Below are 22,567 nucleotides of genomic sequence, written 5' to 3'. Positions count from 1 at the left end.
ATTCAAACTCGTGTTCCCTAAAATCGTGACTTTCGAGTGATATTATTGCTATATAGTAAATGACTGATATGTTGATATCAGTATTTTTCTGTTGTAGTGTCGAATTATGTGCTGAATCCGCCTCTTAAATATCGCCAATTTATTACAAAACACCGTGTATATAATTTTTATGTGTTTCATGAATGTCTTTTATATACGTTTCATAATACTATAATCTTCTATAACATAGGTATCTACACTGCCGACCATAAGTACGTATTAGGACACATACTCGTTATATTTATTGAGAAATTTGTGTAATTAAATTTACTTCATTGAATAAACCTTATAAGACACACGAATAACAAAATTTATGATAAAATAACTAGAAAATAAAATCTGTGATAAGCAGTCAATTTATACTAAATATCAGCAGCTGTCCTAACCACGTATACACGTACTTATGGTCGGCAGTGCACAATAAAAAATTTTACACAAATCTTTTATTAGATATATGTATATGAAAGGATACCAAAACAGGGAAAGGAAAAGGAGGAGTCTGGAAGGGTTGATAATATTTGTTCGCAGTGAGAGACAGGAAACAGAAAGATCACCAAGGGCAAATCCCGAAGATAAGTGAGAGGTGGTAGAAGTGCGTTGAACGTGCAGCCATAATCGAACAACTTCGCAACGTTCAATCGAATCTGGGGACTTCTTGCGGCTTGCGACTAACCTTCTTGCTTCGTCCTTTCTCGGCATCGACACCTTGAAAATTACTATTTTCGATTAAGTTGGCACGCCGTTTAATCTGGCCGTGGTTAATATGCCACATAACCACTGAGTTACACGAAGGATTCGCTATTGTTAAAAAGTTCAAGAACTTGAAGGAATCAATGCTGCCGTGTTAATTCAAATAGGTGTATCTGGTCGAAAGGTGATTTTGAGAAAAGTGTCTTTCACCATTTAACAACCAGGCATCGATTTCACATACGTCCGGGATATGAACTGTTATATCTTCAGTTTTAACGCAGATACGACTCTCTTATTTGCTATACACACACAGGACAACTGTTTTTCTGCTGCCTGACAGCGATGACTTGATTTAAGCGGAAGTTGCAGATATACCTTTTTGACGTAACAAAGGCAGAATACCAAGTCGAGTTACTTCGTAGATTGATATTTTACCTTCGATGAAACAATGCCGAGACTATTTGGACAGTTAAAGCCGTTATAGGATCAATTCGTTGATTGCTTCAGAGTACCAGATTATTCTGGTACATGACGTAGTTCAATTACGTGAAGAATTAAAAAATCTTCGAAGGTACGGGGGAAGAACGTCTCTTTGAGAAAGAACGTGACGTCTTAAATCGCGTAATTTCCAGATTTCCATAATTTGGATCATGTCAAGGTTGTCCTTATGCCTTAAACCGCCGTGTTTTAAATTAGCACCGCTAGGATCGGTTGAAAATCATACGAATCAATAATATTACCTTCGTAAAGAATTATTCAAAAGAAACGTACATTCGTTTAAAAAAAATAATTAAAAACATCCGACTATCGTTATTAATAATAAATAACCGAGCCTTAAATTTATCAACTCCAATTTCTGAGTGTTAAATACAATTCGTGAACAAAGAGCTGATAAGATGTAAATAAAATAACGAAAAGTATCGTGAACTTAAAAAAGAAAAAGAAACATCTAACCTAACAGCGAGATGCTTTTAAAGGAAAAAGCAGACGCGGCCTACATGATAGAAAAATCATCTTCGAAACGGATTTTAAAAAAAAATCGATCTTAATAACGAAAGAACTCGTAATAAATCATATAACTTGTATAGGATCAATAATTAGAAATGAACAAAAAAAAAAAAAACAAAACGAAGTAATTTCGTTTGCAATAAACACGATCGTTTATTATGAACGAGAAACAATTTTGTTTATAATTCGCGAACGAACGTAGTGGTAGTAGCAACCTCTTAGGATGGAATTCAATGAAATATAGTAGAACCTCAGTTGTCCGGACTAATTGAAGGATAAGTGTGATCGAATAATAGAATAGTTACTTTCCTGATGTTTGTCAGCAATTTATTAAATATATATATATATATATTGTCTATAAAAATTAATTTGGCACAAAGCAGAAGTCCAGGTATAATAAATCTTACGAAATAAATACGCGCTATCTCGAGAAACTCCGTATGTACGTCCTATGCGTCCGAATGCTCCTGCTGCGATCGCTGAACTTCCTAGCTCGTCATTTCGTTTGTTTATTTATACTGGTCGGGGGACAGTCGGAAAGTTTGAACTCGACTGCATTGGACGGTTGAAAGTAACGGCGACATTGTTTTGCTCGGAGTTCATTACACCTTGCAATACCTGTGACCTAACGGTCATGATAGTCGAAAACAAAACAACAACAGGGTTTGAATTGTCCTGCTCGCGTGCCGCTACATGTTCATCGTCGAAAAGATGTTCATCTTTGAACGTTCATATTTGTCCTATATGTTTCAAGAAAGAACATAAATTATAACAATGGCGATACAAATAATGAAATTAAGTAAGATATTCATCTTTGAAAGCTCACCTTTGTTCTATATATTTCAAAAATGTAAATAAATATTGGGTTGACCAATAAGTAATATTGTACCTTTTGTACAAAAAGATAGTCACTTTGCGTTTTTATTGAGAAATTTTATTCAGCAACGTAGTGCCCGTTTTGGTCCACAGACCAAATTCTGCCATCGTGTGGACAGTAATTCCACTCTTCCAAAACTCATCTTTTTCTGCAAGGAACATGGACACGTGCATTTTGCAGGCCCTCGAAGAATCAACATTTTTATCACTGAATTTTGTAAAGATCTGAACAAATGACGATTTAAGGATATTATGTCAGAGAAGAGATGAAAAGGTATCAGAGCACATCCCAATTGAATTGCCTCAGTTTTTGTCGAGTTTACGACGAGACGTATGGTCTCTCATCGTCGTGGTGAAAAATGACTTCTTTTCTATTCGCTATTCCTGGCCATTTCTCCTCGATATTCACCTTTAGCCGGTCCAATTGCTTACAACATTTCGTAGAATTTATAGTCTCATCTTGTGCTAGGTGCTCGTAATACACTATTCCCTTGCAATGCCACCATACATACAGTGTGATCTTCTCAGGCTATAAACTTGGACTTGGAAGTTGTTAATGCAATTGATCTCGGCTTAGTCCAATGCCTTTCCCGTAGAGCATTATTGTAGGTGACCCATTTCTCATCAACTGTGACAATTCACTTTAGAAATGGCTCGTTTTCCTAACGTTTCAATAGCGAATCACAATTCTATCCGTTATGTTTCTTTCTGGCAATTTGTACGGAACCTAAATGCCATATGAGCCGTTTAATGCAAAAATGATGTAAATTGATTGAAAAAAGTTGATTACTAAATAACGAGGGATAAAGTAAAATTTCTGTGAGGGGTCGAGTGGCTGATTTTCACATATTCTTCTATCCGCGACTTTATTATTATTATCTTATTACACGACTTCTTGACAAAATAGAATGAAGGTTATGTTTTCAAGCTGTACTGTTACATTAAATAGGCAAAAGATTCATTTACACTACTCTTGCATCAAACGTTTCGTATCAGGAAACTATTACAAGTTGATGTAAGTGATTTCGAACGTTAGATTCCACTTCTTTCAACATCTCAGTAATCTGTCTGCTTATCAACAGTCGATAATTTGTCATTATCAACTTCGACGGATGTACCAGGCTGTTTCTCTTCGCATACCGTAAAATCTCCACTACGAAATCTCATAAACAACCATTTGCATCACTTTTACACTTATAGCATCATCATCGTGCACATTGCAAACCTTTTTTGTCGTTTATGTGGTGCTTTTTAACGACACAGTTTGCTCAATTATACGTCTCTTCGTCAGAGGCGCCATCAGCTGATTTATGACCCGATTTGTGAGGTTAGGAACACCACATCGTTACTTCGAGACAACAGAACGCCAGGTGGCGTGAAAACACGATGTTACTTATTGACCAACCTAATAACAGCAATATCGATACTGAAATTAAATATGATCTGTTTAGTTGCTAAATCACGTAGCTGTTTTAGCAGATTTCATTCGGCAAAGTTACATTTCTTTTCTGCATAGATTATGTCTGAGGACTCAAATGCTACAAAACGTCGAGGAATATCATTATTGCCATTATATTCGTTTCTCAATTAATTCGTTATTCGAAGCACACGTAACATTAGCACCATAGTCAATCGAAGAAGGTGCATCACGTTGATACCATTCTATTACGTCGGGGCTGTTGCAATAACCAAAACCTGGTATTGCGTTCAATGCAGAAAGAGTCTCTTCTACGTCTGTCGTAATATTATCTTCCACTTCGTCCTATATAGTGTCTTCAATGTAATTCACTAGTTTTCTCCATGCTGTTCTCAGTGTCACACATCTGATGCCCAACCAAGCATATGCCATCTCATAACCGCAATCTTGTAAACCTAATTGCTTGTGAAGTTGTATCGTGTTCTCGCCAGTAGTGTCGTTGGTCGTTGACAAAAATTCCTGTAAAGGATTGAACTTCTTACATGATGCTAAATGTGTTCGGATAATGGAACGTACGGGTAATAGGAAATTCGGATGACACTGGTTCGGATGATCGAGGTTCTACTGTAATTAGGATGATAAGGGCGCAGTTTCGATTAACTAATTCTTGGTTAACTTTCTTTGCGAAGATAACTGTAACAGAGGTTATGTTTCTTTTTAATGTAACATTCAAAGAACGTACAACATGCAGTCGAAAAGTGTGGTGTTAATCGATTTCAGATTAATAAACGAAAGAGGAAAAATTACCTGCTAAAGTACCAAGCTGTTCAGTAGAAATGTCCCTTTAATTACTTACATGAACTTTTATATCTTTATTAATTTACATTTTTCAAACTTTCAACTTTTTATCGCATGATATTGATAAAATATTTGATCGTAAAATTGAAACATTTTTTTACCAGATATTATGATATGCTTGAGTTTTGCAGTTCCATTTTTGACCAATCTTTTTCTGGGATATTGTCTGAATTAATAGAATTTTTAAACTCACAAGTTATGGGCCAAGTTATGCAGAAGGCCATCAGTTCTCGATGATCTGCACTCGAGTTTTAGTTTCACGATTTTAACTTTAAAAAGATAGCTTTACCTCTGTTGAATATATTTTATTTCCTGTTGTTGTTTTACAATTTTACCATTTTCAATGGCTTATTTAGTAACATAGTTAATATATGGTTTGGAAGTTTTCTGCAGAATAATTATAAGCCTAAAATGGAACTGTGGTTGCGGTAGTTTTAATAATCGTACAGTTGTAAGAGTTGTTTTATGAGTTGGTAATCTTTTGCAAAGTGAGCTTCACAAAATTATGGGATCCGTGATACGTTTAACTAATCTTGTTGCCATTTCGAGGACTGCCAGATTTCTGCGTAACTTGGCCTAATCGCATCGTCGTCTGTTTCTTAGTTTGACAAATTATTATTTTAGTATTTTAGCAAATTGTAGTTTTTCCTCGCCAGTCGATAAACGTACCAAGGGGTAATTGTAACAAGACGTTGATTACTATTTTTTCGTCAGACTTTACTAGAAATTCTCCATCTGTGTAAACTGAATAACGAAAAAGGTAAAACAAAAGGGACAACTACCCGGGATGTGAGGGTAGCAATTTTCGTATAGGAAAACGCCTAAAGTTTAAACAAGTAAATAGGTAAATAAACCGAAAAATTAAAGAAATGAAGAATATATATATATATACATACATATAAATATAAATGAAAATAAATAAACAAACAAATAAATTCATATGTGTGTATGTGTGTGTATACAGAGATACGTATATGTATACAAATGCATACGCACGCATATAATTATATTGAATTATTATTAACGAGAATAGATGAGAACTTATATATTATTTGTTGGGAGAGCATATATTATACGATATTTAATATATTTAGGATATTTATTTGTTGATTTGGTGATAATATATATATATATATATAACATAGAAAAATATATATATATATACATAAATAGGTAAATAATTTTTACAAGGCCTATGACAGGTTGAAACAAATGAAACATGGTATTTCAACGGGGAAAAATCGATTGATCACTTTCGCGGTTTTAATCCGGATTATTTTAACTTTACCGCTTAATTCGTTGTTTTAATCTGAAGCAATTAGAAACTCGAATTAAATAATAACATTTGATGTATATACAAAGTTGCGCAGTATCCTTCTCCTTATCGAGATCGATTCGTCTCCATTTTCTAACCTAACTTCAACCTAACCTCAATCTATTTTCTAATTTCTGTTATACAGGTTACGTTGAAAATGAAATTGATCGCGGAATTAATTAGAAATTGTTATTTTATCGAATTTGTGGTGTACTTGCAGTGCTGGGCAAAACTTTGTTTAACTATTGAGCAGTAAATAGAAAATTGAAATACTGTTCGAATTGCGAGTAAGAATGAAATTTCTTAGAAAATGGAAGTCACTTGAACAATGCGAGAAATAATTTCTCTATTATTTCTTATTTACCAATGAAATTTTATTTTTAGTTTGAATTTAATTACACGATAAACGATCATGTATAAATAAATAATTTTCCATTCTTGTTTTGTCCATTTGCTTCTGAAACTACTCGCCTTTCAAACTAATTGTCAAAAGACCTGTTTAATTTTGTCACAACTAACGAACATGATTAAAAATTACAAACTGTCGTTTACAGTAATGTACTTGTTAATAAATCGTAAATAAAAATAAATAAAAATAACGAATACAACTGTACCTGTAAATAAGAATTAACTTGATTACTTTATAAACAATGCATTTAGAATTGTCCAAATAACAAATAATTTATCTCTGTTTTTCATTCGAACTTTCAAATAAACAATGCCTCTATAAATAATTATTTACGTCAAGATTTATTCAATGATGCTCAACATTGTTTGCAAACGAACAATTAACGAAATGTGCAATTAATTGTTGTTCGATCGATCGGTATCGTTAAGCCAAGCCTGTGGCAAAACGTCGATTAACTTAATTGCGAGGCCTAACAGATACAAATTTTAAACTATTAATGGAAAATATTTCGTTCTTTAGTTGAGTGATTCCATCATCGGATTTCGATAATCCTCATGGGAAAACAATTTATTTGAAAGATGAATCGATCTCGATAAATCGTTTCCAACGTGAAATTATTTCTTGACTGTTTTATTTGAAAACTAGAGGTGAAAATACATCTCGTGCTAACCATGGTTTTGTCGAAAGTTTCTTAAAAAAAAAATTCTTTCGGACACTTTTTACGGTTTCACGTGTTTATTAATTTTTTGTTGTCATCGGAAATGATAGGTGATTTTAAACTGATATGTATATAAATGTTTTGTTAAAATGTTATTATCAGTTATATATGTAGATGAATGGAATTTCATAATTTTATTTAAACGTTAGAGACGTTGTGTAAACATTTAGAGAAAATATATTAGTTCGTTACGAGTCTGTTAATTTTATCGATGTCCGATTTCTTTAGCTGCAGTAACAAAGAATATTCAACATTTGCATTATTCATAGTCGTTTTATTATATATTAATATATACATATATACATATACATTAATTTAAATGAAATATATCGATCGATCGTGTTGTGTAAGTGAAGAGGAATATCGATGATAAAATATTTGGGAGGAAATTTTACACGTAAGAAAATGAATCTAGCAATAAATTTTCTAAATTAGCGGTTAGTGAGTGAAATTACCGTGGAAGGTTCGCAACTTTGATCGTTCTCGGATGTCTTTATGTATTGCGACTGAAAATTATCGATGGGAATAATTTTCTTTCATTAACGAAAGTTGCCCGTAGAATCAGATGTACATCGGTTGTCGATTAAAAACCAGTTTCGAGCAATAAGATTTTGTATACAATTTATACAAAAATTTAGAAACGATTTTACCGAAACTGAATAAAACAAAATTGTTCGCGTTGTAAATTCGTACAGTCGGAAACAAAAATAAAAAAAAAAAAAAGGAAAAAGAAAAAATAAGTGGACAAGTGGTAAAAATGGTTGTCAATAAGGTTGAAAATAGTATTGATCTTACATATATATATATACGATTTATATAAACACCTGCCTAATTTATATAATATACCTACATACACGCATGTATATATGTACACATAAGTATACATGAATGATCTAATCAATGATCGAAATCGTTATTTATATTTTCAGCAGAGCAAAATCTTTTAATGAATTGTCAGCCAATTGTTGGAGAACAAAAATAGTGGTAGAATTTACTGCACTGTTTCTCACTGAAGTCTTTCTCATTACTTTTTGGACACACCCGGTATTAAACGCTATTCAGAAGAACAAAAAGAGAAAAAAAAAGAAGAAGATATATATAGACATATTACAAAACACTAACAGGTAATATGGATACATAGCTACCACTGCAAATTGGTCAGGGGTACTGCACGTTGCTAGAAATTCTGTTTAGAATATTCTGCAATATAAAATATACCTGCAATTTGTGAAGTTTCTTATTTATGAAGTTATAATCTCTATCAATACTTTCTAATAATTTTTACCAAATGTATTCTATCATATCTCTTATCCAATGTAATCTCAGCATCCAATGAACTCCACAAGTTGCCAATTGAATTACTTGAAACCTTGTTGATAGCCACTTAAGCAATTGAATATTTGAATCTTGAGGAAGCTTTTTATTTTCCTTGGCAGTGTGTTTAGGATCATTTTCTTGTTGTAGGATGAACACTTCTTTGAGACCAATTCTTAAGCCTGTTACTTTTAAATTTCCTTTTGTTATATCAGTGTACTTATGGCTGTATTTATAGATACTAAATCACCAATTTGATGTGTCATGAGAAATTCCTTTATACCAGCGTTCCTTAAACTTTCTCCATTCTCATTTTGTCTGCACAAATTTGACGCCATTTCTGTTGTGTGTACACAAAAATGTATACAAAGTAAATATACAAAAATGAAACATTCATTGATGATAAAGCAAAGACGTTTAATTTTAAATGAAAATTTAATTTATGTTATATTATATTATATTTATATTACATTAAATATAAATTTAATTTAGAAGTTCTTTTTGATTGTTCTAAATTAAATACGTTTGATGTCCTGAATAACAGAATCGGAAATGTCCTCTTAATCGACTATCTTATTTGTCAAACACGATTTTTCACAGTCTACTTACTCGCCATTCTTCTGCTTGTACGTTTATATTTATTATAGGTTTGTTAATTTCAGTTATTGATTAAGAGGATATATTATAAATCAGATTTAAATATGTAAGATTAATACTATTTTAATGGAGCTTTATCGAACACCGTTTCTCCCATTTGTCCACTTTTGTTCCTGACCGTATATTTACTTGCCGTTAGATTTTTAAATAATAAATTTTTCCAAATTGTTTCGATATTATCTGACAGTTGCTTTCGATTTGAACTGGATTAATTATTAAACGATTCGATCGATTTCGACGTGCATTTCGTTTCCTCAATCAACGTTCACGTACCTCGTGAAGGAGCGATTATTTTCTATCGTTAGAGTTCTAATTGTTACACTTCTGATTAGTTGTTTTTTATAAGGCGAAATAATTTGTAAATAAAATAATAATAATAAATAAGGAGAAGAATAATAAGAATAATAATTAGGAGTAACGAAAAACAGAAACTTTTGTGATGGATGGTTACGTTAGTAACGGATAATTAACAAATAATTAATTAGGTTGAACTTTATTTTGCCAGAACAAGGATTATTGACTTTGTTTCTTGCAATCTTGTAGTTTTCGTCCTGTAGAATCTGGAAATGCAGCTTTAAGGCGCGGCAGACACTAGTTCAAAAGTTATGACTGTGTAAAGCCGAGTATTTTTAGGTTATTCTATACCTTGCTTTGACGCCATATTGACTTCTATACACGATTCGTCCAATAAGTGTCGCTGGCTGTGAATAAATGCATGTGAATGGTGGCCACCTTGTGGCGGGATTTTGAATCATAGGTGTTGGATTATTTATTAATTGGGTTATTTATCAATTAGGTTCGGGTTATTCTTTAAGTTCATCGTCCATTTAATAGCACAACGATGACGTAACGACATTCAGCTGCTCATACGTCTTCAACACGTGAGATTCACACCTATCGTCCACTTTACAAACTGTCGAAATTTTCTAGCATAGTAGCATTATACCTTGATAAAGGGAAAAAGAGGAAGAAAATACTGGGCACACAGAAGTTTGAAATTACGAAGAAGCGAAGGTGCATTTGATGCATTGTATGTGTAAATAGATAATTGGAGATGTAAAAAAATCGATATTCTCAAATATCAACGGCACGATATCATATATTATAAAAAAAAAAAAAAAAAAATAGAAAATATTATACAAAAACGAAATACAAAATTTGGAGTAGCAATTAACGTCCGTAGAAAAATTGACAGTACGTCTAAGGCAGATGCAGGACAATAAAATCCTATTTACGATATTTATAATATACATAAAATTAAACCAACTGAAGTAATTATGGGTCTTGAACTGATTAAATAAATAATTATAAAAAATTCAAGTGATTAAGCTAACCCTGTTCGTCACCAACGCGTTATCAGCAGTAAACCTAACCTAATTCAGATTACTATCGAGATGATAGGGAGAATCGTCGATGCTGTGCTGTTGTCGTTAAATGGACAAACTTCTATGAAAACACGTAAAATATGTAAATTGTGTGAATGCTAGTCTGATGCTGTTAGATAAGCGACGATCCTTGTACATGGGATTGGACTGGGATCATTGCTACTAAAGTAGAAAATTTTGTATTTCACTGATCTTCTTAAAAAACAGTTTTTAAATGGGAAGGGTCAAAAATGTATTAGTTTCTTCCAAAAAAAAAAAAAAATTAATCTTCAACGAAGTTCAGTTGAATCCTCATCAGTGCAAGCCAATTGGTTGAGAAACAGAAGCAACATGGCGTCAATAAAGGGACGTGCAAAGTACTTTTGCAATGCTGATAATTTGTTATCCATTAAGGTTTCTCGCCTTAAAACTCATATTTATCGAATCCTTCGCGTGGAAAATAGCCAGTCAGCAAAAGAAAAAAAGACAATAATTGTCGATCCTGCGAAATAAAGTTCAGCCGTTAATTAACCTCTCTCGGTAAGCTTTAATTATTGTTAATTATTGAATATTAGGTAACCGATAAATTAGTCATTGATCAACGAGCTAATTTACTTAGGGCAGAGAATTCATGGGACTTTTACTCTAGAGAAAATAGAATTCGCGCAGAGACGAATGTGTTACCAGCTGGCGAGCTATTCCTTGTGATTCGAATGGGGAATAACGGGCTGGCTGATCGTATGGTTAAGCAGTTACCGAAAATATCTTCTCTCTGCTCTGTGTCCGCCGTGCAACCATAGGCCACATACACATAGATGCACACTAACAATTGGTCGGCAAGATTAAATAAACAAATAACAATCTGGATTCCGTGAAAACGCGATTCTATCAGAGCGGTGGGTCGATACTGGGAATCACCGAAGGCAACGGTTTTAATTAATCGGTTTTTGTCGGTCGAAACACTCGAACGTAAATTCAAAACTCGATCGAACATAATTGAAAGTAAAAACTGAAATGTTTCTCGACTATAGTTTAGAAATTTATTAATGAATTTTAAATTATCGAGAGAATGTTGGAAAGGCGGAGGGGAGGGGGAAATATAACTTTTTTTCGACCTGACAGGTAGGAAACGCGCGATTGTTTCTTGTTGAACAAAAGGGCAAAAAAAAAAAATGCCGAGGGAAAAATTGAGAAATGGGGCGTGTGTGCGTGTGTGAGAGGAACAACAAGAAATTTATAAAGATATACGAATAATCTAGATACCAGATAACGAGATGACATACTCCATGCCTTACATAGAATTATCTAAGCCTAAGTAGATGTATCTATATAATTAGTCGTATTAATTGAAATAAATTACGAGAACGTCATGGTCAACAAAGAATCGAGAAATCGAGCATATGCACAAATCAGTTTCCGGGGATAGATCTTCGAAATTAGAAGTTTTATCTTCTTTCCTTTCCTAAGTGTTTTCTTCATATTTAACAGAATAGCTAATTGATGTTGTAACGTATCACGTTGCGTTAACAGATATGTTTATATGCTTTTTATTTTTTCTTTTTTTTTTCCCCCCTTTTCATGTGATTTAAGATGGATATTAGAAAGATCGAGAGTGTTGAAGTTTGCACGAGCTGGGTTGTCGCTATTCACACTGTTACACTTAGCACCGATCCGTTTAACGCAGATTGAAGCTTCTGAGAAACAGCCTCGTCCAGAAGTGAAAGAATTCCGACGTTCCGCCGGCTTTGTAGCTTGTTTCCTCAAGGCTGGAGTGGAATTTACACAGTTTCACTTTGGAGGAACACGGCCGATGAACGCTGCTTTCATCCTCGAATGAGCCACTGATGGAAACAAGTTCATCCGCGATGTTCCTCCAAACTGAAACAGTGTAAATTCGGCTTAAGCGTAAAGGCCCATATACACTTGCAACATGTTGCATGCATCGAGTCTTAAGTTTCATGGCACGTGTTACAATTATGTAATTAAGCCTCGACAGATAGACATCAGAAGCAACTTGTATCGATACAGGAACCCAACCAACAACACAATAATCCAATCTTAGTTGGCGACCATAACCTTATTGGGACACAAGTTTCAACGTGCAGAGGGCATCGCCGATTTAGTTTACTTAATTTACAGCAGATTCGTTATCATCGTATTTTTGGCTGAACTTTGTCCAGTAGATGTTGAGAAACAGGGTGATCCATACGCAAATAATTTCTATAATCGATCGGTTCGTTCGTTTTTAGTTCCATCAACAACGCGAGGTTAGGAAACCTGTTTCTTTCAATTGGCCATCTTCTCGCGCGTTTCTTTTTAGATTTTTAAGTTTCTATCTTTTTACAACGAACAGACCTCCTATTGTCGATGATGATACTGGAGTTGGAAAATAATCAGACACGTCGAAACACGCGTTGCAACATTGGCATCAGGTTATAAATTGAGAAGAACCGACAACGTAGAGGCGAACTGAAACTGAACAGATTTCGTGAAACGTGGACGTCGAAGCATCGAAACATGTTTCAACGTGAATTTTAACGGTGTGGATAGCGATAGAGGGAATTGTAAAATTCTGTGATTGTGTTCGTAAAAAGAAGAGTGTTACTTATTGCCTTTTTGCAATTTTTTAAAAATTTCTATCGTATCGTACAAGCTACGTACATTAATTCTGACTGATTAATTCTGATTCTAATTAAAGGTATATTCGTAATTGAAAATAATCGGAGGATGTTTCGAATGAGAAGAAAAACGAACTTTATCTCGAAGTTAACGAGAAAAGGGACGATGAGAAGGGTTGTGATTTAAAACTCGTGTGATCGTTTAGAGGAATATTTTCATCGACGATTTACCATAAACAAGTGCACGATAGTTGAAAATATTTATATACCTTTAGACTCCAATTGTTATTTACAAAAAAAAATCGTCGATGGGAGGTTTCGGTAAACGAGCGAATTGGTGAATGTGATCCGCGGGTTCGTTGTTGACCGAGCATTTTTCTTAATGAACTTACATCCCTAATTAGAGTGGAAAGTGGCGCTGATTAACTGGACATCACCTCGGAAATTGAAAACTCGGTGGATTCTAAATTTTGTTCGTACGGTGTTTGTCGATAGAGCTAAGATTCTCGTAAACATCCGCGAAAAGAGATGTATATTTTCTCTTCGAGCGTTTATATTAAACTTCGTCGATTTCTCTTTCACATCGTGTATTTTCACTTTTAACTGGATCCATTAGTTGTGTACATTTCTAAAACCGAATGACTTAACAACTTCCTGAATAGCGTCGTTGGCAATAAAAATTAATAAATCTGTCGAACGTGAAAATAAAGCGTTTGTAAAATACAACCGTGACAAAGTTCCCGCAGTAAATTAAATTCGTCGGAAGCGAATCGATAAATTAATACGCCTCGTATCGGTTAATTACGGATTATCGAACGCGATGTATAAGTGATGCGTTAATAAATATATTCCTTAAAATACTGATTTATTTCCCCAAAGAAAAACTTCTATATAGTTACCGTGTGATAAAACAGATAGAGATAATAAATATTTATTAACTATAACATTGTTTATTTATACGAAGGAAATATTTTGAAATCCTATTCTTTAATCATTAATTTATTTCTTTATTATTAATTCAAGTTCTCTGATATACTTAATCGCAAATAACATACGAATGCGTGATCGAGACAAGTCACTAGTATGGAAATAACGTTGAAAGAAACAATTTTTTCTTTTTATTTATTTATAAATAAATGAACATATATGATATAGTTAACCGGGAACGAACAATTTATGAATTTTTTTTATCGTTTACTCTGTCGAATGTCAGGTATATGAAATTGATTAAAAATTGAGAAACTATTGTCGATGACTTATTTATTCCCCTCGAATAATTAAGTGATCGTGAAAAAATTCTCTTTTGCCCTAAATCTTTGAACGTTTCTTTCTTAATGACGAAATGCGATTTGATTACTATCGAAGAACTAAATCTACTACTATTCATCTTTATCGATAAGAATACTATTATTTAAGTAAAGGATATGTAGACATTCTGGAAATGGTTGTTCACTCGTATGTATATCCGTATAAGTTGATTGCATATACCGGTGCTTCTCAGCCACGCGATGAAACCAATTTCGTGTTTGAAATTCTTGCAGTAAAATTCAATTTCCATCTGAATCGTTGGTTGAGAAACGCTAGCTCGACTCCTCTCCATTTTACTGCTACTGTATTCTTTTATTTCTGGTAGCAATGGAAAATAAAAAATTTTCCAATGAAATTGTATGATTCAATGAAAAGTTAGGTAAAACTATTGTTTAGGGGACCCAGGATATATGTTAGTGGCCTTCAAAAGATTTTAGACGTTGCTCGTTGTTCCTTAAAAAATTACGAGGTAAAAATTGTGGGTCTATGATACTTTGGTCTACATTAATTAAGGTTAGAGCTAAGTTAAAATGCTCAAACCTGACCTAAACCTATTTATGACAACGTAATTAAGAGACTCGTAGTAATTCTCACGGTTCACCCACGCTTTTGTTAATTTCTCCATGTTGACCTTGGCATTTATGCGTTTCTTCCTCTGATAGCAAAGAGGCTTAGGTTAGGTTATGGCTCAAAGTGCGCAGCCAACATGAATGAAATTCCTAACCTAAATCTAAACAAAACTTTAAATGTGGGAATATTAGTATAAAACATGTATATACACTATATATACATATACAGCTGAAATGTGTACTCACTGTTGAAAAATATAAGTTTTACTTACGAAAGCTATTTTGTTAGTAGTTTTTTAACGAACAACGAGACACGATTAGAACTTTTCAAAGGTCACCGAAGAGGATTACCTTGATAACATATCGTTCTTTCGCTGCAACAATGACATAGTTCAGTATTTGTAGTTTTTGAGTTATTGGTACAGAAAAAACACTTTGTGCTGGTGGAGTCGTGCAAGTGAACTTGGAGCATTCACCGCGCGAGGGCAGCTGTGTCGCTATTGCATCACCGCGACACTATAGCAGTTCAGGACATTCAAATCTAAAATTGTGATTTTTCGGTTATGTCATTGTTTGCAGCAAACGAACGATACGTGAAGGACAAGAACGTCGAAGATGGACTGCCAGATAGCAGTTTTACCAGAGCTGGAGTTATAAAATTGCGTAAAAAAATAGAATTGGTTTGAACAACGAAAATTGTAGCGATATTCAGAGAAACTGTATGGAGTCGAAATATTTGCGTCATATGGGTGAACTGAGAAGCTTTATTTGCCGACAATTGGTCGAATATTTCCATCAAGTTTAGTTTGATATTGTATATGTTGAAGCTACTGTGAATTAAAGTGTAAACAGTTACCTAGAAATTCTACGGGCTATCGACGATAGAATTAAACTGCCAATCTATGTTGCAAAATATTTCGTGCACATAAGTCTATGATAATCTGTACAACGAAACGATGTGATTTTAATAATTACATTATGCGGAGAATATTTTGCAAGATGTGGCAGTAGATCGAGATATTGTATCTTTCAAACAAACTTGTGTATTCATCCGTGTTTCTTTTTTATTTCTATCGTCGAAACGGCGATACCAAGCGTTTTTGGACTTATCCGCATGAAAATTGTAAAAGCTGATGGATAAGTGGAATACGGGACGTAAGAGTTGATTTACGTAAGAGAAGAAATAATAAAATTGAAGTGATGGCGATACCGATGGTCTTCTCTCGAAAGCTAAAAATGTAAAAGAAATAGGTACCGAGAGGAGCGCCCGCGGTTGTGATACGCTACTAGCTAAGTTACGATTAGCAGATTTACTAATTGATTAATTAGATGATCGTCCTAACCGGTTAGTGCGGCTTCATTGTCCTGATTTGTTGTTTGTCATTTCCTTTATTCTTTCCTGTGTTATTTTTAATAAATTCACGGATTATTTTGTTTAAATGCCTGTCTGTTTATTTATTTATCCCCTTTTATCGTTCCTTTTTAATACCCTGAAGCGTGTGCGACGAAACACCTGAGTTAAAACAGATACAGTAGAACTCTGTTTATATGAACCTATCGGAGAACAAATTAGTTTATATAACCAGGTCGTTGATATGGTAGGAATCCATCATTTCTCCCTACCATCTATGATTTTTCGTTCAGTTAATAGGAATGTTCATATAAGAGGATTCCATGAAACGTACGCTCTCGAATACGTAATAATATTGCAAATCTGTATCGACTGCGATACATGGAAGTGTGTCACATAACACGTGCCTCTGCCATTTATATCCTAAAGGCGTGTATACACTGACACAGTTCGTCTACATACTTTGTTCGCCGATAATTATCAAAAAATGTATGTAGGCTGCTCTACAATTGGAAATTTGTTGGAAATGGAACACACAGATTGTCGAAATCTATCTTTGTACAAATATAACCATCACCAGGTCCTTGCAAGTCCCTTTCGACAACGAAAACGAGTACCCTAAATTTTGTAAATCCTGATTTTTAAATAATAAATACATACGTACATACTGTTCCGGGGCCGGATATCATAAAAATATAAATAATTAATATTATAACGACGAAAAAATTTTCTACCATAAAATACCACTATTGTCTGTCAGAATTTTTCTCTCCGATTTGAAACGCAAATTGTAAATACACGTCTGCAGATAAACATTTGCCAGTGTGGTCTAAGCTTTAGGTTAAGCGCGCACTAGCGACAATTTGTCACGCGATAGTCTTTTCGCTTACGAGAAGGGCATTCGTTTATACGGACGTGCGCGCATTTGACGACACGACCGCAGAACTTTTTCGTTTTTACAAGAAGAAGAAATGGAACTTTTGATTGATGCGACTGAGAGTGACAAATTGTCGCTAATGCAGACCTAGCTTTATTGGTGGACGTTTACATGAGGCCCGATGCAGACGAGCAAGATTTCTCGGCGCGATGTCGCTGTGATCGTATATCTGTCTTCGTTGTCTTTGGTGGAAAGAATTGGAGAAACAAAGAAAAACACACGATCGCACTGACATCGCGCGGATAAAAGTTGCTCGTCTGCAGTTAATCTAAGTGAATTGACACTCGGCGACAGTTCAGATGAATAGGAGCTCAACTAAAGTTAAAGTCAGTACTTAAATTTCGTTCATATAAACGGAGTTCCATTGTAGTCACTGTAGTTCTTGGTGAAAATGGCGAAAATGGGTTTTACCTCATTTACAAGGGAACTTTCGACTTGTGGAAAAAGGGCAAACGTGGATTTGGGAACTTCTCAGTTTGAAGTAGGTGAAGATTATCGACAATAATTTTGTAAAGTAATTCCCTACAAATTGAGGAAGGAGCAGTTAACGATCTACTGAATCGGGAAGTTCTTTAAAGGTTTCTTGTCCTCGATCGTTTTCTTTTTTTTTTTTTGTTTTTAAATAAATAATGGCGCAACAGTAACAGCAGTATTAAAACTAGGAAACACATCGAATTTCCAGATAATAAACGTTAAGCATACTTAAATGAAACAAATTATGCGAAGGATAAAATTTAAACATATATATGTACCTACTACATCTACATACGCGTTAGGTTAATTGCACCTAATACGATAAAGTAACTGCACCTAATATGATAGAGCAACTGCATCTGATTTGAGGTTAGGTTGGATTTAGCTTCCTAAAAAGAAAAACATACTTTTCTTCGATGAAATTATACACATTCTTATATTAATAGCTTTTTTATCAACTGCACAAAAACTGCAACTATGTACAATTTATCAAATAATGATATTTAGCACTAATTATGGCCATTTATATATTTTTTGAAAGTGAATACATCCATTTACTATCTTGCTCTGCTAAATCTGAAGGATAGATATTTGAAGGAAGTGGTGCCTTTTTAGCCTTTTCTGTTTTTCTGATTGTAGCAATGAGCTTGCAGTGGCGATTAAAATCATTTGCCAAGTTAGGTGACTTCTTTCTTTATGGGGATTCCTTGTGAGAATATCAGTTTCGTTGTTGAGTTGGCGGTTTGAAACATACTAATCTGCATTCGTAATGACTCTTAGCTTTCTAATATTTTGCCAGCTGTGAGTAATTTTAAAGTTGGAGTCAGAGGCGGCGTCCCACAGAGTTGGCTGGCTGTTGATAGCTAACTACGCAAAAGTTTAAGTGTCTTGAAGTCAAGATAGAGAATTTAAAAAAGATAGTTTAAGAAAAAGTTTAAGAAAATGCCACCTAACATGGGGCAGCTAGAAAAGTAAAGGAATCTCAGAAAGCTTTTATTTTCCTATGAGAAATAAACATTTATTTAAATCAACAAGACAAACAAACATCTTCCATCTTTGTCCACTTCTTTGTCTTCTACCTGTTGAACACGCGAAGGACGCAGCCGAGATACATCGTTCGTCATCCCAATAAAAACAACGAAAAAACTAAACCCACTTTCCACTATCGTCGTCTCTTTTGTATGATAATCTTTGACACCTAATACGCGTAATTCCGTGTCACGAGTAACAGTATTACTTACTGTTGATTTTCATGATGATTTTACTGTTCCATATTACGTACACTCTACGTGCTCCACATACGTATTTCATCAGAAAACTAATCATTATACTAAAAAGCAGATAAATTTCACAGTAAATTTCGTTTGAAGAAACACGTTTTTTTTTTAATTTGCCTGCAGTAAGAGATTTTACTATTTAACTCACCTCTCAAGAGATTTCATACGCTTTCGAGCACTGATATAATCAACTTGGATTGGATGACAGATTTCCAAGCGAAGCTGAGATGCGACTATGCTTGTTCTCTTTCTTTTGACGAAATATTTTACACTTTGCTGACTGATGTCGCTAGTTACTCGGTCAGATATTGCAGTGTGTTCCATATTAGGCGCTGCTTCCATATTAGGTACAGTTACTATATTCCACACAGTACAGGATTTACGCGTGTCGTATGTAGTATTACGTTTCATATACATCATGTCAATATGGTGTCAACATGCTATGAGAGGCTAACTTATCACAACAAATACTGTTGTTGTTCGTTCCCGCCATAAACGCTGTACACGTGTTTACGATAGAATTATTTGCCAAGCGTTCGAATCGAATTTCATTTTTGAGGAAGAGGCACATTTACGATATCAGATTTTAAATTTGCATAATTTCCGCCTATTCGTTGAACGAACGAAAAGTACGTTTAGGAGAAAACGATTATTCTCCGATGAAAGAAAATTCTCGACGAATTTTGGGATAAGCAATTTGGGATTGTGTAATGTTTAATGATAAAAATAGAATTAAAAATAGGAATAATAGAAATCGAATATAATTCGATTGATAAAAATGATGGATTTATGCATTCGTGAAAAAATCGATTGGCTTCGTTTCGAACGTGCTGTCGCGAGATCTACTGACGCAAATGGAATCAAATCGCTACGAAAGACGAACAATTCGGGGTTATGTTTTACAGGTATGAGGAAAATATTAACGATTTCATTACGTTTAATTTAACAGAGTCCGTCGTGTTTTTCATTCTATCCGTGGATTATAAATTCGAATGGATTTAATTAAAGAAATTTAATTAAACTTTCATTTGCTTTTGTTTTAATTAAATTTTGGATAGATTTAATTAAAGAAAATAGCTGATTTTAGTACGTACAGCAACAGCGGAAAATTCCTCAGATCTTAAAGGTTCATGACACTCGTCGTGGCAGAAAGTCGATCTTTTCGCCATAAAGTGTAACCTCTTATTTACGAAAATTAAACAACACAAACGAGTTCCTTGGCGAAGCACTATATTGTGACAATGTGCGCGAGGAATTAGAGCCTTTCGTTGTCAAGAATATCGATTTTCGTATGCATAGTGTAATATCAAGTATCGTGTGAGACTTCAACGCTGTAGGAAGAACGATTAACCTGCCAAACAATATGAACAGTGTGTTAAATTCAAAGGAAAGTTAATAAACCTTACTCTAAAGATTACAGTTTTAAATAGTATTGTTATTTGCATTAAAACTAGCGAGAAAAAGAAAAATAAGAAATTTGAATAAAATAATATATCAAAGTTATACTAGGAATATAAAATATATATGTATATACATGTGCATACAAAAGTTCAGATATATTATACAGTTTATATAATAGTACTAAAAATTATCTATTGTTCCCAAACACGCAAAAATAATTGTAGCGCATGAACGACTTTTTTAGGTTAGAAAGGAAAACTGTAATCAAAAAATTCTGTCGAAATAACGGAGTGAGGGACAAAAGAAAGTTTATAGGATAAGCAGACAACAATAAGACAAAAGATGTTAGAATCTTAGAAGAAGAAGTTCTAATTGACAGGAATAATTAGATTCGTAAAGTGTTACAATTTTAGAAAAATTGGTTATAATTGACAGAAACAATGAGTTGATTAAAACACTACAATTTTAGAAAACGAAGTTATGATTGATAGAAGTACCTAAGTCATTCAGACGCTATAGTTTTGAAAAAAAGGAGTTATAATTAACAGAAATAATTAAATTGTTAAAAGACTACTAACATAGATGACTCCTAATGTAACAATGTGGTAAAAAATGTTCAGTGCATCAAACTTACTATCAACATGTGTAGTTACATATACTATACATATATAATATAATTATTATCGAAAAAAAATATGAATTTACAAATTTCACAAACAAAAATGTTTCAAAATATATAAATCTTATTTTGTCTGCTTGTCGCTATTACTGTTATGGTGTTCTATTGACATACACGGTACTTTTGACATCGAGTAATCAGTTAGATCGTTGTTGTTATAATTGAAATGACCCAATTCTGACTAAACGTTTCAGTATCTGTCATTTTATCGGAAACATTTATCAATCAAAGCATGAGTCTATTAAATACCCATTGACCGTCATTTACATATCTCTTTAAAAATTCTGCGCTTTCGGATGCAGGAAACTCCTTGACAGCGTTACTTAAATTGTACGTATTTATTTATTAAACTGTATATTTATACTTCAACTAACAAAAAATACAGTATTGGGGTTAGTATAGTATTTAAGTCCACACATATTTGGTCACACGATACATCGTTGGAAAGCTCATGAGCAGAGCAGTCCAACATGAATGGCCACAGCTACCGCAAATATCCCATTCAGAAAATATAAACTGAAATGTGGAAACATTAGCTTAGATGGGCAAAATCTATTTGATGCAATTCTGTATACGGCGATACAACATTACTGTTATATAATATTATAGCAACAACCGCACAAAAATCAGCGATATTTACCATCATGAAGCATCTAACAGAATGTCCACCGACGAATATTTGTGTCCATAAACGAATGTCAATAGTACGTGGCATAATCTTCCTCGAATTTTGGCGGTGAGGCTGTTAAAAATTTGCAATTTTCTCTTCTCCTTTTTTTTTGTATAAAAAGTATATCCCAACCTAACTCCAACATAACCTCAACATAACCACAACATAACCACAACATAACCACAACATAACCTCAATCGAACATCAATCCTCTACATGTGAAATGACAAATCTACCTAAATGAAATTTGCAAAAGGAATGCGTTTTTTAATCGAATGCTATTATTTAACTTATATTTGCTGAATGGGAGATTTGCAGTAGTCGTGACTAGCTTTGCTAGACTTCTCTGCTCATTAGCGACTCAATGATGGATCGTATGATCTAATAGGCGTGAGCCTATAGAATATAGCGCTGCGCAGTCTGGTGTAAAAATGGATCTTTTAATTGTACGCGAAGGAAACCTATAATGTTCATTAATCATCGTGAAGAATCCATTTATCTTATTCTTTCTTCCATGAAGGCTTGTAAATGATGAGAGACTGTTATATACCGCGGACTTAATTTACGTGCACCATCTAATCGTACAATGACGTGTATTAAACACGATTAAAGTCTTTA

General features: G+C 33.9%; 1 protein-coding gene and 2 long non-coding RNA genes across 4 annotated transcripts in view; 1 reads left to right on the top strand and 2 right to left on the bottom strand.

Annotated features, from left to right (window-relative positions):
* Positions 1-16,600, top strand: part of LOC126874982 (zinc finger and BTB domain-containing protein 12-like) — an 84,474-nt gene extending 67,874 nt beyond the window's left edge. For both annotated transcript variants that reach the window (XR_007693157.1, XM_050637569.1), the window contains one exon: positions 568-16,600. Coding sequence is in view for 1 of the 2 variants with exons in the window: in XM_050637569.1 (XP_050493526.1) it covers positions 568-619 (52 nt within the window). In the remaining variant the exon portion in view is untranslated. The remainder of the gene's footprint in view (positions 1-567) is intronic.
* The window catches only part of LOC126875020 (uncharacterized), a 185,761-nt gene that overhangs the window by 59,218 nt on the left and 103,976 nt on the right, over positions 1-22,567 (bottom strand). The window lies entirely within an intron of this gene.
* LOC126875028 (uncharacterized) lies at positions 12,210-18,342 on the bottom strand. Its single transcript, XR_007693207.1, has 2 exons — positions 15,512-18,342; positions 12,210-14,909 (listed from the first exon to the last, which is right to left on the bottom strand). It is a non-coding gene; the product is annotated as an uncharacterized LOC126875028 (long non-coding RNA).

Source organism: Bombus huntii, chromosome 17 (genome assembly GCF_024542735.1).
Source record: "Bombus huntii isolate Logan2020A chromosome 17, iyBomHunt1.1, whole genome shotgun sequence".
Classification (NCBI taxonomy): domain Eukaryota; kingdom Metazoa; phylum Arthropoda; class Insecta; order Hymenoptera; family Apidae; genus Bombus; species Bombus huntii.
This window is presented reverse-complemented; position numbering and strand designations above follow the sequence as displayed.